The 26,637-nt window shown below is 39.8% G+C and overlaps 1 protein-coding gene across 1 annotated transcript in view; it reads right to left on the bottom strand.

Annotated features, from left to right (window-relative positions):
• Positions 1 to 26,637, bottom strand: part of RUNX1T1 (RUNX1 partner transcriptional co-repressor 1) — a 135,465-nt gene that overhangs the window by 22,291 nt on the left and 86,537 nt on the right. The window contains 4 exon segments of the mRNA XM_064588137.1: positions 8,279 to 8,480; positions 9,042 to 9,127; positions 13,889 to 14,139; positions 25,980 to 26,161. Of these exon segments, the coding sequence (XP_064444207.1) occupies positions 8,279 to 8,480; positions 9,042 to 9,127; positions 13,889 to 14,139; positions 25,980 to 26,161 (721 nt within the window).

The raw sequence follows: 26,637 nt of genomic DNA, 5'->3' as shown, positions 1-26,637 counted from the left end.
TCCATGGTTAACCAGTTCTCCCAATGACTTCTTAAAAATCTCGCTGGACACTAAACATTTTCACACAAATTGGATTGTAAGGATTTGACATGGGTGGAAGGAGGAAAGAATCATGAGAATGGATTCAGAGATATTCAGTTAAAACAAGATTAGTACATGCTTTCTAAAAGACCCAATGACGTTTCACTTTAAATGAAATGCTGTGCTTATCCTTGTCAAATTTTAAAAGTTTGAGAAAACAGATCATAATAAGTTGATGTAGGAATGCTAACCTCCAAAATAACATGTTTGTGGAAATGACAGGACACCTTTTACATTTTTCTATATATGATAGAAAATAAACTGAAAGTGTACAGTCTTCCATAGTTAAAATATGTACTACACGTCTTCCATATTGAATTTTTCAATGAAAGCCTATGTATTTAGAGGTTTGGGGGCAGGAAAAAAATCATTTTAACTTTTATAAATAGAACAATCATTCAACCCCTGATAAATTTCAAGTAATTAAGATAGTCCCTTCATTCATAAGAAATGTCAAGTACCAGAATATAGATTATGGAAAACAGAAAAGCACACTCAATTTAGCTAAGTATATATATCATTTTACATTTGAATGCCTTAAATAGGTCTGAATGTTTTGATTCCTTGCAGGGTACACTGATAGTGGCTAAAACTGAAGATTTCCCCAACTATTCTGAATTAGGAAAAGTTTATTATAGCTTAATGAAGGGCATCTGGAAACTCTCTGTATTATCTTTGCAATGTTTCTTGAATCTGTAATTATTCCAAATATACAAATTCTTAAAACTTTACATTATAATTTCATGATTACATGATAATCAGATGCACTTGAAATACCCATTCTCATGATTATTCTCATGCACACAGTGATTTCTGTAAGGAAAATGATGAAAACCAAAATGTTTTTATTTAAGTAATTTTCATTCATAAAACAGCTAGATAAAACTGTGGTGCACACACAACTTCAAGGAAATGTGATGTGGCTAATTAGATTCATCAGGATTACCTTCCACACCACTACAACTATTTCCAGAAGAAATAAAAAAAGTGTAATCAAGTTCACATTTAACCATATGACACAATGAAACAGAGAGAAACCTATGGCAGCTTTTAAAGACGGTTTTCTAGGAATAGATTTTGGCTTTAGTGTAAGAATAGATATGTAAAGAAAAACCATGCCTTCTCCAAAGTAAAAAACAATTTTTTTTTTCCATTTATTGGATTAAGACAAGATCAACAGCTTGGTAAAAAGTATTTATAAATGGCCAATCATTATTACAGGGAATGGAAAGGTAATGTTAAGTCACCCAAAGGCCATGCATGAAAGAAACTAATTACCACCCCAGAGAGCATAAGTAGAAGAGAGTTCGTTCTAGAGCTCAGTGAAGTTGAATCTTGGCTTTGCCACCTACTAGTCAGGTGACACTGAGCAGGTTAGTTTCTCCATCTCTCAGTCACCACATCTGTAAAGTGGGGATACCAGTCCAACATTTGAGTGCACTGCTGTGGAGACTGAAAGAGGTACTTCCTATTACATGCTCAGCATGGCACATCCCAAATTCTCACTGGACTTTAGATGTTATTACCCTCATAACTGTTATCACTGTTATTATTTAGTAGGCTGTCCAGTAACAATGGATATTTATTTCCTCATCAATAATTAAGGTGGAAACAAGCACCTTAAAGTTTCTTTTTCTTCCAGCACTTAAATCCACATAGCACAAAACTTAAAAAGAAAGGAAAGGAAAAAAGAAAAACAAAAAAACCTCTCAAGAGACTTGGATTAAGCAATATACAACAGTAATTTTTTATTTACTGAGTATATGTCACTTGGGGATAGAAGTTATTTCCATAGTTAGTAGTTCTCTTAGTTCTTGTTGGGAAGTCCTCAAATTTCTTACATGATATTTGTATAAATTTTATTTAAAACTCATAAATATTTATAGTCCCCAAATTTACTCAAAGATAATGTATAAGGCTTAAATCAGGCGCCCACCTTCCCAGGAGCTGTACAGTAGATTGTGAGGGTCCATATACCACACTGGAAAGTTATGCAATATTTCAAGTTGGCTATATATCCCTAAAATTCTCAGTGACATATAGACTCAAACTGCACCTGACCTTGAAACCCAACAGAAACACCAAAGCCAATCAAGTAAAACTTTTCTTAATCCCATCCTACTTTCTAAAAGAACTTCTTTTCAAAATAAGAATCTAAAGGCAAAAATATTTTTATATTCACAGATTTACATATATATGTAAATGTATATAAGAATGGAGCGATCAGATGTACTCCTCAGAATCTATTTTTGATACACTGATGAATACTACAATCGGAATACTACAATCGCTACAGAAACCAAATGACTAATAAATATACTACCTTCACTTCTGTTGAAGTAGCAGCAATAACAATGTCTTTATGGGCAATACTGAGTTTAAAAAACAAAACAATCCTGAAGTTGCTCAATATTACAAGAGACAACTTCCCTCTGAGGACTTCTTTAATTTAGAATATTGACTGCTCTAGACAAACCTATGCAAAACACCTTACGTTTTTTTAATTTATTTTTATTTTTTAAGATTTTATTTATTTATTTGAGTGAGAGAATGAGAGAGAGAGACAGCACAAGAGGGGGAGCGGGAGAGGGAGAAGCAGACTCCCCGCTGAGCAGGGAGCCCGATGCGGAACTCGATCCCGGGACTCCAGGATCATGACCCGAGCCGAAGGCAGTCGCTTAACCAACTGAGCCACCCAGGCACCCCGACACCTTATGTTTTTAAGGCCCGGATTTCAAAGCAGCGAATTTTTATTTGCCATTAAATCTTGACCACCTATAAAACATCAGTTGCTATAAAATGGATAGTTGTATTAAAATGCAGTCATAGAAACAAAGACAGAAGAGCCTATAGGAGATGGTTTAAAGTGTGAAACGTATATATATGTAACTACTGAAAAACTGCAAAATTATAGAAAAGTCCTAAATTGAGTCTGGCTTGCTTTGGGACCCAAATTGTTTGGGGGTGAGAGGAGAAGGAGCCTCCAGAAGAGAACATGTCTATGAAGAGAGGGACTGCGTCAAGGTGCAGGAGTAGTTATAAGAAACATGGAAGAACAGGAAAAGCAATCTATGATGTAGGAGATGCAAGATGCACTACACTTACGACATAATGGGACCACTGGATACTAGAAACAGCAAGGGCTGCCATCAATACAGATGAAGGGATGAGCTGATAGCCTTTGGAGAACCAATGGGACCTCATTTGACCCAGGACAGCAAGACTCAAAGCTTGGCAGTACCTAGGTATGGCCTTCATTCTGTAGTGGGCAGAATGAGGCTGAGAGCATGATAATATCTATCACAAAAAACCACCAAAAGAAAGGATGGGTTAAGTGAGTTCATCTTTACAAACGCTAGTTATTATTTTTAAGGATAATCAATTCAGAAACTTCAATATTATGTTTCAGAAGCCCAAACCAAACCTAGAAGCCAGAACTACATTAGGATTTCTGTTTTTAACAACAAAAATACCTAGTAGGAGGCAATCATCTCTTCTTGTTTTTAAAAGATGGGTATATCTATTACTCCCATCTTTTTAAACCCAATATACTTAAATACAGTGGGCACTTAAGATGAATGATCTTGAAACGAATTTCATGATGTGATTTCAAGGAATCAATACAAGTATACAAAACTCTAAACTTGTATATGCAGATATACTCTGAAAAACATGGTTGTGGTTTTTATAATCTGATAGTAAGACAGGATATATTTCTTTGGTTGAGAGCAAACTATTTTCCATAGTCTTGTATTATGAATTAGGGTCCCAAAGGTACAACAGATTTAACTGTGTTTAAGACAGAATTCCCCTTTTCTAGTTTTTCTGCCTGTTAAATAACGAAGTCACCTAAAAACTACTGTTCGATGTATTTTCAGAATGAAAAAAATACTTAAGAATCTACTCTAATTTTATAATCTTGGATGCGAAGCAAGTTGGTTTCATGTACCCCTGTCCTTTGAAGTTCCTTCTGAGATTACGTATTAGAAAGAACAATAACACCCATTACTTTTATCACATCTACTATGGGTCAGGCACTGTCCCATATGATTTATACCTATTAACTCATTTAATACAGAAACATCTATGAAGTATGTATTATTACCATTTGCATCTTATAGACGAGGAAACTGAAGCACAGAGAATTACTTGCCAAAGGTGACAAAACTAGGAAGAGGAGGAACTAGGTGTCTGAACCCAGACAATCTGTGCTTTTAACCTTCATGCTAGATTACCTGAGGTTTTAGACAGTAATGAGAAATTCTGTAATTCAATTATATGACAATCATAAAGCTTGCTGGCCAGTGGAATTTTAAAATACCAATTTCCCTACCAGTCTACTTGAGGCAGGGATGGTATTAATTTGCCAAACTTAGAATTCCTGAGCTTTTTTATGAACGATCAACTGGATTTTTCATTCCATTTAAAACAAAATGCCTCTTTCTGACATTTCTCTTTCTGGCAAGAGTCAAAACCTTACCAAAACACACATGAAAGTATTTTCAAAATTTCATACATTCTCATCACAATATCCAAACATTCAAAAAATTAAAAAAGGGAAAAATGTATTCCTATTTCAGAGATTTACGCCGCAGTCTCTGGATACTTCCTTTAACTCTAATGGTATAAGGAACTTCTTGAGAAACACAGAGGGAAAGCACACAAATACAAGATGAACTATAGGAAGATTCTAGAATAGTACACAGCCAGTAAAAAGAAAGTAATTTGAAGGAAATAAAATGTCAGGAGCCAAGAGAGTGATATGAACAGCACACTGAGAGAAAAGAGGAATGGAGACAAAAGAGGAGAAAAGCAGCCGCATAGAGACTCAGATCAACACTCAGGCCCATGAAGTGCTAACCAGCACCTACCCACCTATTTGGACAAAAGCAATTCTACTTCAGTGACCCTATGTGTCGATTCTGATGGCATTAGCTTCTCTTGGGTGAAATTCACCATGTAACAAAACTTAAGTGTACAAAAAACAAGTCATACTTTGAAAATAAAGACAATTGTTTTAAAAATTAGCTTTCTAATTTTAGTACTTGAATATTTGGAGTTTTCCTGGAAAGTGGGTAATAACAATAAAAATAATACAAATCTATGATCTCGAGGAAAAAATCTAATATTTTGAAGAGTCCTTCAAGATACCAACCTGTTTTTGAGTCAAAACAACATTATGGGTTCAGTGTGTACTCAATTTTAAAATTGTTCAAGAGGCTATACAAAATAGCCTCTATTTAATTAATATCTAGGGAAAACTCGCCAAAATTCAATTAGTAATAGATGAGTCATATTCTCTTACTAATCCCTCACACTGACTTAACACTATAGATATATTTCAAAAGTGAGAATGGGAGTAAGTTTAACAAGTACAACAGAGTGGTCACGGAGGTTACGTTCTCCTCTGTCCAGTCCCCAAATGCAATTTAAAAATGCTGAGTGTGTGTGTGTGACTGAAAACTGCCAATGTTTCCAAGCTAGGCAGGAAACCAAGGAAATATTTTGAACTAGAGATATCTCCTATAATATTATTCTGAAGTTCTGCAGGTCTCATTTGACCTCTGTAGCAGCTGCAGAAGAGAGAGAATTGAGCTAAAAGAAACACAGGTAATGTAACTGCAGGCTACAGAGCTCTATGTGTACATAAAGATACAAACACAGCCATAGTTCTTATCTATGCACACACACCCCATGACACACTTTCTGGAGGCAGAAATGAGACTCATCCGCCAGTAATCTCTGATCCTTTCTTTACACATCAATACATTCAACTCCAAAACCTAGGAGAGAACCTTCGAAAACAATGTGTATGAGTGTGGTCCATGATTACCAACCACCGTCTGTCTTAGAGCCACAGCCCAGCCCCACAAAACAAAACTCAAAGGCTTCGAGGCTAGGGAAGGGCACACAATGAAAGGCCATGCGGGATGCTTAAACTTGCACACTGTGTGGCTTTTCACAAGTTACCTCTCCAGTTGGGATGGTTTCTAAAAGGCAGTCTAGGGTTCTGTGGCCCTAACGAACATGACTGTTTATTAAAAGAAAAAAAGTCAGAGTCCAAACAAAGAAAGGAGCTTGTAGTCTTTGAATAATACAATCTACAAAAGCTTAAAGCCAAAGCAACCTTGTATGACCAAAACTATGAATTCATTAAGCATCATCGGAAATAATGTAATTTGGGTACTCCTAAGAAGTTTTTAAAACCAACTTTATTCTTTTAGTTAACAGGCAAACTAAACCCATCGTCCTCGAAAACAATATACATTTGCCTCACCAGAATGTGTATGCAACAGTGTGATGATATAATGTGTCCTATATTTTGTGGGCTGAAAAGAACTCACTTAGGCATGAAGTCCCATCAGTTTCTGAACTTTTTCTTTGCCAGCAGACAGCAGATAATACTAATCCTGTCAGTTCAGGGGCCGTCTGGTCACTAGCTGTGGCCCCGCCTATCTTCTCCAATATATCAAAAGTTCCTCGAGGGAAGGAAGGAAGGATTTTATTCCTTTATTACACTGCCTAACACAATGCCTGGCACATAGTAAACGTTCAATAAATAAGTACTGGCTCAACAAAATCAGTTCAATAAAGTAGGTTAAACTGAACACTTTTACTCTTAAAATTTTATTTAGTTAAGGCTTTCAATTTTTGTCTACACTGCATGGTTACAAATACCCCCTTTATTTGTCCTGAACAGATCCATCATGATTAATAAGTTTTTGTTCACGGTAAGGAAATAAAAAACAGGATACTTATTCAACTCTGCTCTAAATAGTTTTACATGGACCGATGTTGGTTCAAATTAAACCTATTTTCATTGCTTGCCTTAATGTATCCTAACAAATGCACATCTGTCTTTAAAACATGCTTTAGAATAGTACTTAGTAAAGTAAGTGACTTGGAATCTTTCTTTATATAATACTTATTATGGTAATAAGCATTCAGCATTCAGGGATTAGCAGGAATCCACAAACCTAAAGCACAAAGGAAACTTTATTGCCTAGGAATAATTTTAATAAAAAAGATAATATGATCAATAGCCAGGTAATAGACAAGTTTTTAATTTTTAATAATCAGCCCAGAGTGATAATGAGGCCAAAGTCATGAGCTTAATCTACACGTGTGTAATTAGTTTTGTTTGCGGTGCAGACTGCGCCCTGAGTGAGTTGACAGGTGTGTGGCTAAACAAATAAGAAAACTGAGATGAGGGAACACGGATCAACACAAATCCGTATCCACTAAGTTTACTCAGATGGTACCCACGTGTAGTAGCCAGCAGTGTAAATGGTAACATCTTGTTATTAATTGAGACAAAAGTTCACAGGCTACTCAAAAATTCTCCCAGGTTCAGGCTCTCTTTCCAGTATTTGTGATGATATTCTATTTATAACCTCGACAATCTCCATATATCAATATTAGATATGGCTACACATTAAGCATTCAATTTCTAAAGCACAACTATAATAACAGTTGTATATATAACTAGAATCAATAAAGGCTTTACACGGTCCTGAAGCCTGTATTACACTCTATGTTAACTAATTAGAATTTAAATAAAAATTTGAAAAAAAAAATAAAAGGAAGGCTTTACGCCATCTAGGTTAAGGTCAAGTCACCAGAAGACAGTGCTCCCTTCATCACTAATTTGCAAGTGCTAGCAGGCAGACTATATAACCCATTAAGGTCTCTCTTCCTGGTTAAGTGTTTTATGAAAATAAAAGATACAGCTGGAAAACAAGGCTGTCTTAGAGACCGTGTCTTCAATTAAAAATCAGACAACACGCATCCAACACGGTGTGCAGGAGCAGAACTCCCTGGAGAGCTTGCTGCAGCCTCAGAGGCTCGCGGCGCCCTGAGATTTTGTTCTGGCACGCTGGGGGGCAGGGTGCAGAGAGCTGGGCTGTGCAGGGGCACACGTCTCCCTGACGCGGGTGAAACCCTGGCCCGGCCTTGAAGCTCTGCCCCGAGCCCAGCATGACCCTGGAAAGAGGCGCTTAAGTTTTGCACCCGCCTCCGAGTCAGCCAGTCCCCCGGCTTCCTCTCGGAGACACAGGGACTACTGGGGATGTCAAGTGTTTACTGCTCTAAAAGGCCCCACATACCCTTTATTTCTGCAAAGACCCCACTGAACGTGAGATCGGCACTATGAGTGTGAGAACTATCCGTGTGGCGCGTCCACCCAAAGGAAAGGTACCTAGCGCGACCGGGTCCGGGTTGACGGGGCTCTGCTGCCGGGAGTGGCCGCCGCCGCCGCCGCCGCCTTTCTTCAAGTCCTCAGCGTCGCTGTAGCGCCGGATCCAGTAATTCAGCTCCTCGCGGTCGGCCTCCTGACACCGCCGCAGTACAGTGAGGGACCGCCGCGTCTTCTCCACCATGTCCATGATGCAGTTCAACAGCTGTGGGAGGGACGGGCACGGGGGAAGAACACAGCCATCACCACCACCGAACCACTCCGGCGGACAGCGAACCGATTACCGCGGGACGATGAAGGATGCCACTGTGTTCCCGAAGGCTTCCTTCAGCCGAGTATTTTCAAAGGTCGGATTTGAAATGGAGACCCGACAGAGGAGTAAACTCAATGGGAATGAGAGCAAAACGTGGGAGGCGTGAACACGACTCACGACAGAGAGTTCGGCTGGAGGCACATAGCCAAGTTCCCAGTACTAATCCCATTACTGTATAAACCCAGTGACCCGTTTGCAGTAAAACAGGAACCCACGGATCTGGCTCTGAGGGTTCCTTTCCACGACCTCACATTTCTCTTACGTTAGTGCCTTTGATATCAACGTAGAAATCAAATCCTGTATTTTATCGCACATCTTCCCATTCATTCCTTTCTTCAAGGATAGCACAGAACATAATAACCTCAAAGCATCCCCAGCATTTCTTTTATCATATAACCCCACTCGGGCTATTTCTGAAACCTATTTTAACCTAAGTGATTACCGACATCTTACATGATCAAGATGTTTCCACTCCTCTGCCCATTCTCTGTCTGTTAGTCTGTGATCAATCATTTCTTCTTGGCGTGTGCCATGCAACCCTATGAATGCAGAGAAGAAGGCTGATCACCCTACAGCAATCAGGACACCATCCATACACACACAGGCACTCAGCAAAGACTAAACCAAAGGATGTGAAGATATATTCGATTTTGAATGGAGACGTAAGTCAGACTCACGTTCACAACTGCCTAATGGGCTCTTCCTAGAATGACAGAATGTTAAAAACTAGGAGGAATGTTAGAGGTCATAGGGTCAGAACCCTTTCTTTTATGTAGGAAGAAAGGGGAGTAAAGTGACACCAAACACTGAGTCAGTCATCCATATAACGTCCCCAAATTGAAAATACAAATATATACTAACCCTTAATAAATATGAGAAGCCACAAGGAGACATTAAGTGGTTTCAAAGCGTGGCTCTCTACCATTAAAAATAAAGGCAGCATAAATCACTTTACATGGGCAGGGATATGCTTCTCTAAAACGAGCACGGTACAATTTTTCCACATTTCATTAGCCACAGAGAGGCAAATGAAACAACCCTATTGCATACACCTCCATGATGAAATTAGGCCATGAAGAGAGGGCTTGCAAAATATGAAAGCAATATACACTCATTTGATTTACCAAAAAAAAATCTTTTTAAAGAAATACACTGGACGTCATTTAGGAAAAAAAATGCAACATACCAGGTATAATTCTGGACAAATATCTTTTTTTTAAAGATTTTATTTATTTTGAGAGAGAGAGAGAGGGCTCATGTGTGCAAGTGGGGGGGGGGCAGACGGAGAGGGAGGGAGAGAATCTCAAGCAGACTCCCTACTGAGCGTGGAGCCTGACCCAGGTCTGGATCTCACAACCGTGAGATCATGACCTGAGCCGAAATCAAGAGTTGGTTGCTTAACTGAGCAACCCAGGTGCCCCAACTTTGGACAAATATCTTAAATCCAAGCCAAGAAACCAAAAATCCCAATTTGAAATCTATAACCTTAAGTATTAATGCTCGTTAGCATCACAGTTAAGGTACAACACAAAAAGGTGACATGGAAAAGCTTACCAAGTGAGCAACAACAGCAATGGCCATGAGCAATTAGGTAGGATGCTCATCAAAACAGAAACAAATGTGTCTCACTGAGAGGATAGGGTGGAAGGCTATGAGCAGAGATACCGTGAAACGTGTTGCTCATCTTACAAATTCATTATGGAGGAAACACCTTAGTTTCTACTAGAAAAGAAAGGCATTGGACTATGGCAATATTTTCCATTTTAAATGATTAAAACCCCTTTTTGGTTAGTACTTCTCACACCATTACTCTGAATAGCAAATTAAGTCTGGCATGGTTTGGGCTTCTAGACACCTAGGTAGGCTCCTTCTCAAAAGGGCATCATGGGGGAGTTAGAGGACAATGAGACTTAGGAGATACCGCATTTCACTTTCCTGAAGTCAGAGTGGTTGGAAGTCCCCTCTTTTACCTGATATAGAGAAATAAAGATGATGAGTCACATGACTCTTTTTAGCCAACCATGAAATGCAACTTAATTTATAGCTGATGGAGGTGCACGAACACGACGGAACTTTCTCAGATTAAATAAAAAGCTAAATATAAAACACTTCACATCATTCTTATCTAATTAGAACATGTTCGGAGATACATTTTTAAAGTTAAAATTGTCAATGCCACCTATTGGTAAAAACGTAAAATTGCAAATATGTGTTAATTTGCATAATAGAAAAGACATTGGGGGAAAAGAATATTTAGTTATTACTCAGTTGTGACTATTTCAAGTTGAAATGTTTGCAAATATGTAATTTTTGTTGACTTATTTGTTGCTTGTGTTTTAGGAAATAAAAACACTACCGCTGAAATGAGTCATCACAGAAAACAACCAGAGAGTGATGAAGATATAAATATGGCATCGACTTTCACAAAGGAGGCATCTTACTATTTGCTTTTAAGGACCAAGAACTCCAGAGGTCTCAAAAATTTCAGGAGCGCCTGGGTGGCTAAGTCAGTTGAGCATCTGACTCTTAATTTTGGCTCAGGTCACGATCTCACGGTTGTGAGATCCAGACCTGGGTCAGGCTCCACGCTCAGCAGGGAGTCTGCTTGAGATTCTCTCTCTCCTTCTGACCCTCCTCCCACCCCGCTCCTGTCCTCTCTCTAAATGAATAATAAAATCTTAAAAAAAAGTTTCAAAAATTCAGCAGACCTATGTCAATGATGATACAAGCTCTAACACCTGGAGTAATATTGATGAGCCACAGGATGTCTGTGGCTAATGAGATTCCAACATTTGTGGAATACTGCTAAGCTTCATCTCATTAAAAAAAAAGAAAAGTACATTAGAAACATGTTTGAGCCCAAGTACTTGGTAAGAAAATATATCATTTGCTGCTTCTGAACTCTGAAGGTCATTTGTTAGATAGAATCAAATCTTTAAAAAGGAAAATCTAAGTCAACTCAAAATTTTGCATTTATTAATTTCTCTATTTCAGATACTTAAATATGCATCACCACACAATTTTCATTTATATTCATAATACCAAAGGGATATACTAGGGGAAAATAGCTCATAATCATTAAAGAGCATATTTCCATTTGTGGGCAATCTGACAGTAATGTTGAATCCTAACTAGTTCTTATAGTTTAGAAGATTTTAGCTAACTAGACTAAAACTCTTAAGTTTACTTATAAACTAATGCTGTTTGTAAAGGTATTTTATTAAAAGATTCTAGTGAGTGTATGTCTCTACATAATAGGCATTTATAAGTCACTCTAGACGAAGTATACCTTTATGACAATTTTTATATTCTCAAAATGGCAGCCTGATGTAACACCACCATTTGTTACTCATACATCAAGATTTTATTTTACATTAACACACACTAAACTGTGCCAGACTTTAGGGATGGTTAAGTAGTTGCACATATTTATAGAGATTAGCACTATTGGTTTTATGAGCTAATATAATTAAAAGGTAAGGAACGTGGTCTGAAGAAAAATCACATAAAACCAGTAGGTATAGATATGATTCATGAAGGGATAGTTTACATTACCAGATGAAAACATAATCATTGCACATAAGCCTAATTACTTCCTTGCTGATTACTTTATAGTGCACTGGCACTGATATTTTATAAAATAGCATTTGCTGCCTAACAAAGAGGCCGTTTCCTAGCACCTACAAAAGCAGGATATCTTGAATTGGTCTTACAATGACCTGGTGAGTCCACTTCTATTTGAAAATGAGCAATCATGGTTTGGGGGCCTAAAGTCATAAATAAATGGCAAGACCTTTACTTAGAATGAGGTTGTTACCACATCTGATGGGGGGCATCAAAATATTGATCCAGGTTGAAAAATGACATAACCACTTTCGAGAGCTCTTCAGAAATAGTACCTGAGAGAACATGAGACAGACTGGCTATTAAGAAAGCACAAATGATAGGCTTAGCCATCTGTCTGACACACTATAGAAATGTAGCAGTGACTGTTGTGGGGAAGCAGAACTACTTTTTGACTGTCTCACAACCAGGGCCTCAATCATCGCCCCTCCCCTCACCCTGAGCCTCCTTTTCTATTTTCTGAACAAAATTTGGTGGGTTAAATGTAGAAAAGGCAAAAAGACCCAAATATGGCAGCCCTGTTTGCTAGCAACCTAGTGAGAAAGCTTACATAAACTTCTGCTCATCACATTATCTCTGTCTCTGGCTAAAAACACTGTGCCTGCTATTCAAGCAGTGGATAACTGGCTGACCACTGTTCCCAGAGTTCTGCGTCCTCGGCCCTGTGTTCTAGTTTTCCACTTAGACTTCATCCCCTGATATTTCTGCTACCCTGCCCACCAACTCTACGAGTCAGGAAAGCTCGGCAGCAATTAGCTGACTAAAGAAGTCCTACTGGTAAGTGGTGGACACAGGAGATGGAAAAAGAAGAAAGGAGTAACGACTGCTCTCAGTTTACCAAAAGCTCTATTTGCCAAAATGAAGAATTAAAAAAGAGCCCGGGAACAGTGCTCTGATGCTGTTCCCTCAACCCCTGATCTCGCGGTATCAAATCTTACCTTGTTCACTTTCCCTCTTATTTTGCATGGCAGATATTTGTTCTTTAGAAGGCAATGTCTCCTAAATTCTTCCCTTCAATAGTTTTATGTAAAGAAGGAATGAACACAAGGAAACAGATCACATATTTACCTAAACTCATTCTTTCTTTGGTACTTTGATCTATGACACAAAACTGTCAATACTAAATTTAATCACTGTCACTTGCAGGTGAGAAAAGTACCAAACCATTCCTCAAAGAACATCTGTTGATTTAAGTCAGAGACATCAGTCAATCTCATATTTCTCAAATACAGAGTACTGCGAAGACTGGAAAAATCAAATTGAACTCTAAGACTATCTGAAATAAAAGTACAATGAAAGAAAAGAAACATGTTAACATTTTAAAAAATACTTGTGGCAGACAGGCTGAATATGAAATCTCTAATGTTAAAAAAAGAAAACTAAAAATTCACTTTGTATTTGTTGAGACTTTTATATTAATTTAGATGCCCCTTTCCAAAAAAAAAAAAAAAATTAGTCTGCTATCATAAAGACCGTAAGTAATTAAGAGAGAGAAAGCACAGCTGTTAAAGAACATACTCTTATTAACCAACTGTTCTCATAAAGGAGACAATATAAAGAGAGAGAATTTTTACCCCTATCACAGATTTCAAGCCTCAAGTTCAGCTGAGAAGTAATGATGTGAGTCTTCAAGCATCCAATACCATTTAAGAAGTGAACAGATCCTTCAGTCTTACCCATAGGTCTGTTTCTGTCCCTGAGGTCCCTGTGGCTGGGGTGTCGATAGGAGTCCCTGTAGTGGTGGGCAATGGCCATATCATCCAAACGGTAATGCTGAGGTGGAGGTGGGGTGGGGTGAGGCAGGCCATTGGGCTGGTAGGATAAGCCGTTATTTGGACTGTACCGTTGGCCTGGGCTAATAGTGCATGGTCGCTTGCTTGGATGTTCTGAGTGCAAAGGCTCTCTGTCAAAGCCATTTTCTTTGGTTCTAAAGGGGGAAGAAGAAAAAATTTCATCATGTTATTCAGAAGCCAGCATAGTTCAGATACTCACATCTGAACTTACAATATAAACAGAATATTTATTTACTGGCCAGGAACTTTCTAAACTCGGCTTCCCAGAAGACCTCTGGGAATTCACTGAAACCTGTGCTGAGGCCTAAGTCATCGCAAGACCACACACATGAGAAAATGGGTTCACTCCTCACCAAACTGGCAGATATCTTTCCGGTTGTAGCTCGCATGTGTGGTGAGGTCACAAGTAAGAGGAAATTTAATCTCCCCCTCTAGCTAGCGCATTTATTCAAAAAAGACGAGTACTTGATTTCAAACAAATTATCCTAAAACTCAACTGTCTTTGGTGAAGATCCATCAAAGTTGGTATGGCATCCCTCTCCTGATGAAATCTGAAGGGATTCCCATTCCATTTATCCAACCCGGCATCTGAATTTCATGTCAGAAAACATCTAAGAGCTAGCTGTGTTGTCCCATAGAATAGCTACATGCGGCTGTTTAAGTTGAAATGGAAGCTAACGTAAATTAAGTTTAAACTTGGTTCTTCATGAGCAGTAGCCACATCTTAGGTACTCACCATCACTGCCTATGGCTATGGTATTGGACTGCACAGATAATGGTACATTTCCATCATCACCGATAGTTCTACTGGCAAGGTCTGATCACACTGAACTAATACAATAAAGCAATGCAACGTCTGGGACGTGGATACGGTCCTCCCCGGCAGTCAGAAAGAGCTACCTAGAAGTGAGCCCCTTGCCCAGAGAGCTGGTGTGACCTGTCATCAGGTCTCTGGGCAGGATGGGCACACCCTGACTGCACTTCATGATGTGATATACAGAGCTTTGAACTTGGCTTTCAGAAGGAATACGGTCTACAAATGAGGCCCTGATAACTAATCACTGCTCCTAGATTCTCACACAGAAATAGGGCTAAAAAAATATCTGGGGCCTGGATATATCTCTGTTCTTAGAGACTAACTCAATATATTCAGTATAATAGGAACGAGTCACATCCCAACTTGGACTGAAATCACAGCTCCTACACTGTTTCCTTTGTATTCAGCTCTCCTCACAAGACCAGCACTCTATCCTTAGACCAGTGATAATATCTACTTTCCCCAGGAAATTTCTCCATGAGAATTCTACCAAATCAAAGTAGTTGTAGATTTCTACATGCCTTTTGGATTTTAGGTTGGTAACAATAGCATAGAGGCCTTTTAAGACACTTTTCCTAGTTTCCTAGATAGAGTCTAGGATACTCTCTGTCTGATAACACCAGACTCATCTGCATGGAAACTAACTCAACAAAAGAGATACGGAGATCAGAGCAATAAGATCCTGCCATGAACCATCCTGTACGTCCCTTTAGGGTAGAGCCCCAGTGACAATTTACACACACCAGACTGAGAAGGAAAGAGGAGTTAGAGGCAAAAGGCCCAAGCACACAAAGAACTGCAGAGTTTAATGTGAAATGAATATATGCCCACTACATGCTGAAGAAAGATGCACTATTCTAGCAATAGGAGCCTGGTCAACACTGGAAATGACAGCAGGGCACAGTCCCCAAGAGAGTAGCAGCCAGAAGTCAATGCTGCTCCCATCAAAGTAGGTATCTGATACATATGGACTCCATCCATCTTGATCATTGATATCAGATGAAAATGCCCAATATATCTCAGATACTACCTGAATGCACTGCTTTAAAATAATTTTTAAAAGTGAAACGGAACAATCTAGCTATCAATTTATCTTCTAAGAGCAAATTTGCCATTCTAATCTATATTTTTATATCTTATACATTTCTCCATAAAACACTTCAACATTCAATGCACATCACCAGCATAAATCAGTTGGCAAATACTGAAGACTATTAGTAGCTATGAACACAATGCTAACACAGCACCTACCTTACCGGCAGGGTGGTGTAGTGGAAAGAGCACTGGACTGGGAATCAAGAGACCTGAGATCTAGTCCTGGCTCTTCCACGACTAGCTGTATGACCTTGGGCAAGCCACTTAACCTCTCTGGACCTCAGTTTGCTCATCTGTAAAATGAAAGGGTTGGACTAGATCAGTGGCTTTCAAACTGTGCCACCTGAGGTGCTTTTACGGGATTCTGCAGGCAATGAAGAATTTTCCCCCCAAACAATCAAGACTTCAAGGGCCAGAGGAACCCACTTATTCTTCTCTGTTTTACAAGTGTTTGGGGTTCCACCTAAGGTTTCATTTTAAAGGACAAAGTCTGCTGCTAAAATCAAGTTTGAAAACCACTGGACTAGATGATTTCTGAGGTCCCTCCCCTAGTTTGAAAGCTCTGAAATTCAATTATTCTATATTTACATCTAAATGGCATAGTTAAGACATCATGGTTATGATTGAAACACACAGGGCTAATGCTTCTCTGGCCAAACTGTGTCCAAGTCAACCACTTTAGCCAACAGAGAACTTCTCTATTCTTTGCTTTGAACAATTTATTTGTAGCTGTTTGTGTGTGTGTGTGTGTGCACGCAAAAATAGAAAATATCCTCTAAATACCTTAGAGCAATCCCTGTTGCATTTCTAAATATGCAAACATCTCTGACCCAGCTGTCAAACCACCTCGACTTACAGGTTTTGCCTCTCCTTGTTCAATAACAGCAACACACAGCATTGGAAGAATTCTCATAATTTCCAAAGTGGTTGGATATATGTTATTCACCTTCACCCTCAGATCAGCTGCCTGATCAGTGCTATTACTTCATTGACCCATTATTATGAAAAAAGAGGTTTTTCCCCCTAAAGCAAGGACGGTAATATCTGAAGCAGGGCTAGGTCCTGAGTCTGTCCTATCATTTCTATCAGGACCCTGCTGTCCTATCCCTCTGCTAGCTATCAAAACAATAAAACTCATCACCTCACAAAGGTAGTTATATTTTAAACAGCAAAGCATTAAAACATTCACGGCTCATAGAAACAAAGCTATGAAAGGTTTCCCTGGTGCTTCCACAAATCACCCTGTCTGGTTATAAAGCCAACCCTATTCAAAGGATGTACGTCCAGAAAGGTAACTAAAACATCTTAATTGCTATTTGTCTGTCTTCGTCTTTAGAAATGCCAACAACTATCTACACCTCATTTGCTTGAGCAAATTCCAAATTAGCTCTTTTTATGTTGCCCTTCCAAAGTGTATTGGGCTAAACGAACAAACTGTCCCATTACTTTTCATTGTCCCATACCAGCATACTCTTGAAATAACTCAAATTCTAGTGGGAAGTCCGTCATGTCTCAGAGATTTCTGGAAGGCATTTTTTTGTTTGTTTTTTAAATCAGCCTGAGAATATTCTCTCTCCCTACCAAGAGAAATTTTCCTGAACATAATCCAACCACTTCAACATTTAGATCCCAATCACTTCTCAAGAGTCTGATGGCCCTAATAATAAAGGGCCACTCAGGACTCAACTGTGTGACCTTGGGAAGGTTAACCTCTGGCTTCAGTTTCCTGCTCAGTAAAATGGGATGAATGGGAAATAATAAACGTTAAAACAAACACAACAAAACTTAACAGACAACCTAAATTACATTCTACCCCATCTCAGGCTGTTCCCTCGCCCCCCAGCTCCTCAATAACAGAGGCTATGAACAATTTTAGAAAGAAAATGTATGGTTTTTAAACATTTTCCTCTACATAAAATATTTCAAAAGTCGTGACTAGCTAGTGTGCACTGATATTCCCTATTTATAAAAAACAGTGTAACATTCAAGGAAATGAGGGAAAAATGAAAAATATTATAAAATCATGACAATAAATGGAAGGAAAGGAGCAATCCCCTATATGACTAGAATAGACTTAAGTTTAAAAAAAAAATTTTTTATGTGGGGAAAATATCATGATTAAAGATTGTTCTAGGGAGCGCAAATCAGTACAGCATAATAAGCCTTAAGATGGCAAGGAAGAAACTTAGTAATTCTAATCTTGCTCCCTGTATAAATAAATACCTGCTTTAGGGGCTCACTTTTTTGAGTTATCACAAGTATTTCAAAGAGAACATGTCCAAACTGACCTCATCTTTCTCTGGTACTTCCCGTACCAGTCAATTGTCATCCAAGCAGAAACTTAGAAGTCATGCTACAACTTTCTTCTTATTTATTCTTGTATTTTAGAAGTCCAGATTTAAATCTCAGGAGGTAATAGCTCTATGTTTAAAGAGCCCAAAGACATTAATAACTTAATATTAAGCACATCTTCCTTCCCTTTTCTTTTTTTTTAAAGATTTTATTTATTTGACAGAGACAGACACAGCGAGAGAGGAACACAAGCAGGGGGAATGGGAGAGAGAGAAGCAGGAACCCCGCTGAGCAGGGAGCCCGATGAGGGGCTCGATCCCAGGACCCCGGGATCATGAACGACTGAGCCGCCCAGGCGCCCCCTTCCTTCCCTTTTCTAACACACAGGTCCCTCTGCCTAGTCCAGGACGCCTTATCTCGGCCTTTCACACCACTGTCCCACTCGACCAGAGTCTCAGCCAGAGCCAGGGCGGACATGCCAGCAGATACTCACAACAGTAAGATACATATATTTATTCTTGTATTTTAGAAGTCCAGATTTAAATCTCAGGAGGTAATAGTTCTATGTTTAAAGAGCCCAAAGACATTAATAACTTAATATTAAGCACATCTTCCTTCCCTTTTTTTTTTTTTTAAAGATTTTATTTATTTGACAGAGACAGACACAGCGAGAGAGGAACACAAGCAGGGGGAATGGGAGAGAGAGAAGCAGGAACCCCGCTGAGCAGGGAGCCCGATGAGGGGCTCGATCCCAGGACCCCGGGATCATGACCTGAGCCGAAGGCAGACGCCGAACGACTGAGCCGCCCAGGCGCCCCCTTCCTTCCCTTTTCTAACACACGTGATCTCTCCATGGTTAAAGGAGCACCCAGGAGCCATCCTCCCGAGCAGCACATGCTAATAACACCTTTGGGAGCGAGTAAGATGCAGGTGGGTGTTTGCCACTCCAGACATACAGCCACAACACCTGTGGCCCTTCAAGGATTACAGTATGTAGGTTCACAGAGCCATCTGAGTCTTCCCTCCTGTGTCTCCTCAAGCTTGCCACCTGCTCAGCTAGCTACTGGCTGTCCCCCTGCCTTTCCTAATTACTGGCCACTGCAAGGTACTCAATTTCCCCTGCTCCTGCTATCTATCTGCAACTGTGCTTTCTTTTTCTGATCAGTTATCTATAAATTCCAATTGGAACCCTCCATTTTTTTCTGGTCAGTGAACCAATCATGGCATTTTGTTCCTGGACTACACATGGCTATTTTCATTGCTGTGGGTGTTTCAGAGATGCATCTTTTAAAACAAAAGAAGGCAAGACAGTAATCAAGAAAGCAAGCAAGCAAGCAAGCCTCTTGAGAGACAGAACACTGGGTATACTATGGGAAATGATTGCATTAAATGCTAAACTTTATTTGTTCAAGTAGCATTGTTGGCATTGTTGTGTGTGTTGTGTGTTGTGCTGTGTGGTGTTTTGCTTTGTTTTGGTTCAGACACCCAGTATGTGTGTAGTGCACCATCCTAAGCTTTACCAGGAATACAAAGATGACCGAGATAATCCTCGATCCCCCAAAACCCTCCCCATAAGATTATCATTTAGTACTAGACAAATTCTTTTTGGAAGTGTGCTGGGAATTAATCTTTACCATAAACACAATTTAATTAGAGATGTAAGGTTTCTATACATTCATGCAGGACCTGAATTTGGCAGGTAGCATAAAAACAGTACAAGGGTGGATTGGGACATTAGAAGGAGTAAAGCTCACTCCGCAATGTGCACTCAAGAGAGCAGGGGCTTCAGGTGTTGGCACTGCTAACTGCTGGCCGTATGAACTTAGAAAGCTTAACTGCTATGTGCCTCAGTGTTTTCATCCACAAAATGAGGATGACCGTCTCAGAGCTAGCAAGGACGATCTGAAAAAATCCACACAGAGAGCCTAGCACATATTTGGCATTTAATAACTTAATTAAATCACTTTGTTTTCAAGGTGGGGCATTCCACGGCTGGTGCAAGAAACATAATCCTAAGATCACAGATGCTCGAGTCAGAGACCATGGGGGCAGAATCCCATCAGTGCACCTCTTATGAGCCACGTGACCTCAGACACATTACCCAGCCTGCCTCTACACAATAGGCCTGGTAGAAAATAAAGTGCTAGATATACAGCAGTCTCCCCTCATCTGTGGTTTCACTTTTCACAGTTCCAGTTCCCAAGTCAACCTCAGTCCAGAAGCAGATGATCCTCCTTCTAACGTATGGTCTGAAGGTCAGTAGTAGCCTCACGTGACATCGCAACGCCTACGTCATTCACGTCACTTCATCTCATCACATAGTCATTTTATCGTCCCACATCATCACAAGAAGAGTACAGTACAAGAAGATATTTTGAGAGAGACCACATTCACATCACTTTTACTGCAGAACATTGTTATGACTGTTCTATTTTTGTGGTTAATAACATGCTGCCTAATTTATAAATTAAACTTTATCATAGGTACGTACGTATAGGAAGAAACATAGTATATATAGGGTTTACTATCTGTCGTTTTAGGCATCCATTGGAAAGAACGTATGCCCCACAGATGGGGGGAAATCACTATATATTAATATGTCAGTTACTTAGCATGAGACTCGTCACATCTTAAGTGCTCAGTAAAATAGTAACTATTTTTAATATTTATGATTGGGAAGCTTTCATTCAAATAGTAGATACTGCTTGAGTTAGCCTGTAAAGAATGTAACACAAATTCCCTACATTTTGTCACAGAAAACTGAACGCAGTAACAATACAAATTTAATTCTGATTGGCATAGCCAATTAATCCTCCAATTCATCGTAAAGTGCACCTACCTTTTCTTTTTAGAAACACAAAAATATTGAAATCCCATTTATGTTACAGAAATGGAAAAATGGGCCTAGCTGGTTCAGCTGCGATGACAAATCTTACATATTCAACCAACACAGTTTCAAAATGACTACCTTCTGATGTGGTATATATATACAATGGAATATTATGCAGCCATCAAAAGGAATGAGATCTTGCCATTTGCAACGACGTGGATGGAACTGGAGGGTATTATGTTGAGTGAAATAAGTCAAAAAGAGAAAGACATGTATCATATGATCTCACTGATATGAGGAATTCTTAATCGCAGGAATCAAACTGAGGGTTGTTGGAGTGGGGGGTGGGGTGGGAGGGATGGGGTGACTGGGTGATAGACACTGGGGAGGGTATGTGCTCTGGTAAGTGCTGTGAATTGTGCAAGACTGTTGAATCTCAGATCTGTACCTCTGAAACAAATAATGCAATATATGTTAAGAAAAAAAAAAAAGAAGAAGAAGAAGAAGGTAGCGGGAGGGGAAGAATGAAGCGGGGGAAATCGGAGGGGTAGACGAACCATGAGAGACGATGGACTCTGAAAAACAAACAGGGCTCTAGAGGGGAGGGGGGTGGGAGGATGGGTTAGCCTGGTGGTGGGCATTGAGGAGGGCACATTCTGCATGGAGCACTGGGTGTTGTGCACAAACAATGAATCATGGAACACTTCATCTAAAACTAATGATGTAATGTATGGGGATTAACATAAGAATAAAAAAAAAAAAATGACTACCTTCTGACCCTCCACCCTCAACATTCTTTAACTTACTCATTAAGCCAGGAGACCTGGCTGACTGTGGATCCTCTGTCATTAAAAAAGATTTATAAACCCCCAGAATATTATACCATCGCATTTACCCAATTGAGCAATTACTCAGCAGAAATAAATGAGGGAAAGTAATGGGGGAAAAAATCCTAGTTCCTAGTTGAGCTTTCCTTATTTAAACTGCACATTAAAACATATTTTGTGCAAGATTCCAGGTCTGTAAATAGGCTGGTTTTGCCCCTAAGAAGCTTCATGACTTTAAGCAAGTTCTTTGGGCCATCATTTCCTCAAGCGTAAAGAGAAAGGGTTGGCCTGGTAGATCCATAAGATCCCTCCCAGCTGACGAGCTACAGAATTCTAAAGGTCAAGCAAGTCTTTTTAGAGAGTAATATTTAATTATTGAGGGAGGAGAAAATACATATTAATGCAACCGTGTGGCCTACATAATAAAGTCTAGATGTGTTAAGCTGAGAACGATTTAAAGCATAGTTCTATTAAAATGATGATATATAAGAAGAGGATTAATACTTAACATCGATCATTTGAAATAGTAAGGGATAGAGGTAGAAACAGTGTTACCCATACAAACCCAAAGATCATTGAGCTTGATTTCTTAAACGAGAAAGATTCTGAGTCAGAAAATGAGCATTAACAGATGGAAACGTAATATTAAAGATGAATTATAAAAAAAAGCTGCAGGATCAAAGCTGTGAGAAAAGACAGACAGCAATGATAATTAACACAAGTGTTTTCACCTTAATAATTTTTATGCATTTTGTTGTCTCAAAAGAATGCAGCCTTCTCTAATTGCTCTCTCTCCTCAACTCCGTGTGAAAGTGTGAGTGTCTTCATGACTGTCATGGCGAGAAGTTTTAGAGAGCGCTCTTAGCTTCTAGTCTTATCTTTGAAAGCAGTCACTTCATTGAATCAGCGCCAGGAAGGTTCCTATCCCCTTTGTCAGCTTCTCCCAACACAGAATGACAAAACCAAGGTCTACTATAACCAATCAACTCTTAAATATTAACAAAGAGTAGAAATCAGAATTTTCTATTTACTTTCCTTAGTATTTTAGGAAAAACTAGCATGATTTTAAAATGAAAATTGTCTTTTTCTAAATTGGGTTCCACAGTATTCTACCACAGACCTACAAATTTAGTATAGTTGTTCAGAAGCTCACCCTAGAGATATTTTAAAAAGAGAGTAGAATAAATTTCACTGTTTCTTACAGGAAAAAAAAAATGATTTCATAGATTTCCCTCAGAGTCTTCATTTCTCTGTAAATAACAATAATGTTTAAAAAAAGAAGAAACATAACCAGTGGCAATCATATTTAAGGATGAAAGAAAGTTAAATTTGCCACAACCCATCCCTGAAACACATGATGATTGTTTAGTAGATTAAATCTGCAATCGTCACAGAATTTAAGCCCCCAAAGTTGTAAACAAAATATAGAGCGCTCTTTTGTTCGTGACATGTCATGAACAAATTACCAAAATGTGTTTTCTCCTCAGGTGTCAGTTTTTCCCTCTTTTAGTGACTGATGGTTCCCAGTGTTATTACAGAAACAGATTGATCTTTTTAATGAGCCAGTTTAATAGACTCCAAAATCTCACCGTGGCTGCTCATCCATGTCAGACCATATGCACCAACAAAACATTCAGTAAAACAAAAAAAGCTCTGCTGTCAGCTCCATACTCTATAAAATTTCATATAGTAGATCTGGATATACAGATAAATAACCAGAGGAGAGGAAAATGCATATGCAAACAAGATGCAGAAAATATATGCAAAAAAATACTGTAGAGACCCATATTTTCTTGGCTCTGATCATATTCCCACAAGATACAAATGTATTTACACAACATATTCTCATTACCCGTCCTCCTAACTCTAAGGAAATCCATTTGCCATCCTTCCATTAAAACACACACTTCAGGGTTCCACTAGAAAAACAATGTTCCAGTCAAAGAGCAACTGTGTGAATTCTGAACTCCAGCAATTGCCTATGAATAATCGAAGGGAGAACAAGATCGGAGACTCTTTTAAGAAAGTTCTACCTGATCAAATGCAAATGTGCATGCACAACGCAGCTACAGATCACCAAAACAAAAATGCTGATTATCTGTGGAATTTACAGGAGGTTTCCATATCCGTGTTAGCATGCTGCTCAAGGCTCACCTCAGCATCATCCAAGCAAAGCCTACAGGCACAACACCTTCAAATATAAAACACTGGGAAAGAAAATCAGTGGGGAAATGGCTGCGATATAGAGAAGGGAATGAAACAGTTTGGTCTGTCACTTAGCAGTTGGGGTTTCTAGAACACTTCCAATTTTGCCTATAGGATTATCACAGCTATCCAAAGCTTTCCCTGGTACCCTAGCGTCCGCCCAAATAAATGTTTTCTTCGCAACTGTCCGTCCAGTCTCTCCCTAATCCTTTGACATTATCCTTAAAAAATGGCGCTGCAACATCTCCATACAGGCACACAGTACGGATTTCCTGCAGGGTACAGGGGTTAGCATCTGACAGGAAGGCACACGTGAATCATCTATCCCTGGCCACTTCTTGGTTTTCAGTATCATGTGGACACGCCACTCAGACACCTGGATTAAGCAGCTGACTTTCAAAGCTGAAGTGCTAAATGCTTAAATATGACTAAGGAAAAATGGCTTGCAAAAACGAGAAAGCAGTTTTTCGTTGGCAGATCATGTTTGGAGGTGGGCCTACAGCTTGTCAGAAGTAAAATAATGTTTAACCTTTTGCTTTCGGATTTTAAACTACCAAAAGGTCCTATGTCAAGAGGAGAAAAATTCCAGAGACTGTAGCATAAAAACTGCTTAACAGAGGATTATGTAATAACTGTATGTAAACTGGCTGGCTTTTAATAACATTCTGATTTGCAAAGCAGCTAATACATTTAAGGGTAGCTAAGTCGGTCACAGATAGATGTCTCTGAGTAGCTCCAAGATCAAAAGCTCCTATGAATCTGGAACATAATTGTGCCAGAATGTTAACCTCTCAAAGGCTGTTTCACTCATGCCTGATGAAATGCAGACAGAAAGTGGATAAGGAGAGAAAGGAAACAAAGCATATGACAAATACGTTTCTGAACACGGTTTCATTTCAATACAGTTCCATATTTTTACAAATATAAACATTTTTTTTTTAAAGATTTTATTTATTTGAGACAGAGAGAATGAGAGAGAGCAAATGAGAGGGGGGAGGGTCAGAGGCAGAAGGAGGCTCCCTGCCGAGCAGGGAGCCCGATGCGGGACTCGATCCAGGGACTCCAGGATCACGACCTGAGCCGAAGGCAGTCGCCTAACCAACTGAGCCACCCAGGCGCCCCCATATTTTTACAAATATGATGCAAGATGCTGCTAATAAGACTTCAAATTCCTATATTAGAAAATATTTGTAAATGAGGATGAGGTACTCGAGAAAATCATTTTAATAGGTGCATGGGGAATTTCGCGAATACGGCTTATTCAACAACTACTTTGTAGGGTTGAATGGAGAAGGGGCTTTATTTTACATTTCTCAGAATTCTCAGTTATGAGAGCAGTGTGCCTGATGGAATGAATATTGCCTGATAAACTGTTCAACAAAAATGCCATTAGTTCTCTTAATGCTAATCTTCACTCATCTCATCTAACTTCCCAGAAGTTTTCTCTTAACTCCCCTAAACCCCAATTCAATAGCTACTGAATTGTGTTTACTGAGCAACCCACAAAGGCCCGCTTTCAAAACCCTCACGTTCCGAGAAAACTCGGAAGGGCAAATTTCCTCACATGGGAAGGGCAAAATACGTGGCTGGGTTGAATTATGTAATAAATGAGAATTTTCATCTTGACTGTGTTTCTAAGAACCACCAGCGGCACTTAGCCCGTCTGAGTATCATTCATGACCTTCGGCTCTACTGTTACAGGGGGCCAAGACGAACCTGCACAACAGCCTGACGGACACAGGCCAGAGATCCCAGGCCAGCGCGCGCATACGGACGGCCACTCGAGCTCACCGCTCGTTCGCCGGAGGGGTGGCACGCCCAGCAGTCCGGACGGGACATGAAACAGGTCTTCGAAGCACAGATGGGAGGAAAAGGCCACGGGCAGTCCAGGGCCCTCCTCCCTCTCACCTGTCTGGAGTTCGCCTCTTCCCGTTTTCGTTCACATCGAGAAGCAGCTCTGAGGAGTCAACAGGTGAGGTGGTGCTGGCATCCAGAAGCAGCTGTTCATGCTGGGCGAGGTACTGGGCAGGGTTCTGTTTGGCCAGCCTTGCGCAGTGCAGGAGCTCGCGCTGCAGCAGGGGCAAGTTGGCCTGTGGGGGCATGACAGGAATGAGAGGGCGGACCCGAAGCTTCCTGCGAACCAGGGGACCGATTCTGCTTTTCAAACACTGGCGGAGCGCACGACCCAGCTCGATGAGAAGGTCATCGAATGCATGCAAGAAGCCTGAGTCCCAGGCACAATTCTCAGGACCGGGCTACGGCGGTCTGACCTCTGTGGGCCACCTCACTCGCCCGTCCAGCCTCAGTGCCCGTTGACAACCATGGGAGTGGCACTTAGTTATTTTTAAAAGTCCCTTCATACTCCAACATAATGGGATTAAACTCCACAGGGTATCAGAGTCCAGCTCCAGCCATGGGCAACTTTTGCTGTCCACAAGGAAGAGGGAGGGTATGAGAAATACATACGCAGCTCAATTGACCTCAAGGTGAGCTCCCTAACACATTTGAAACTATCTAGTGACTTACCCAGGTAAAACAGGTTAATCCCCTGAAATATCTTTGGTCA

The sequence above is a fragment of the Mirounga angustirostris genome, unplaced genomic scaffold (assembly GCF_029215605.1).
Source record: "Mirounga angustirostris isolate CCGP_5_RB_7025 unplaced genomic scaffold, mMirAng1.0.hap1 SCAF_4, whole genome shotgun sequence".
Taxonomy (NCBI): Eukaryota; Metazoa; Chordata; class Mammalia; order Carnivora; family Phocidae; genus Mirounga; species Mirounga angustirostris.
This window is presented reverse-complemented; position numbering and strand designations above follow the sequence as displayed.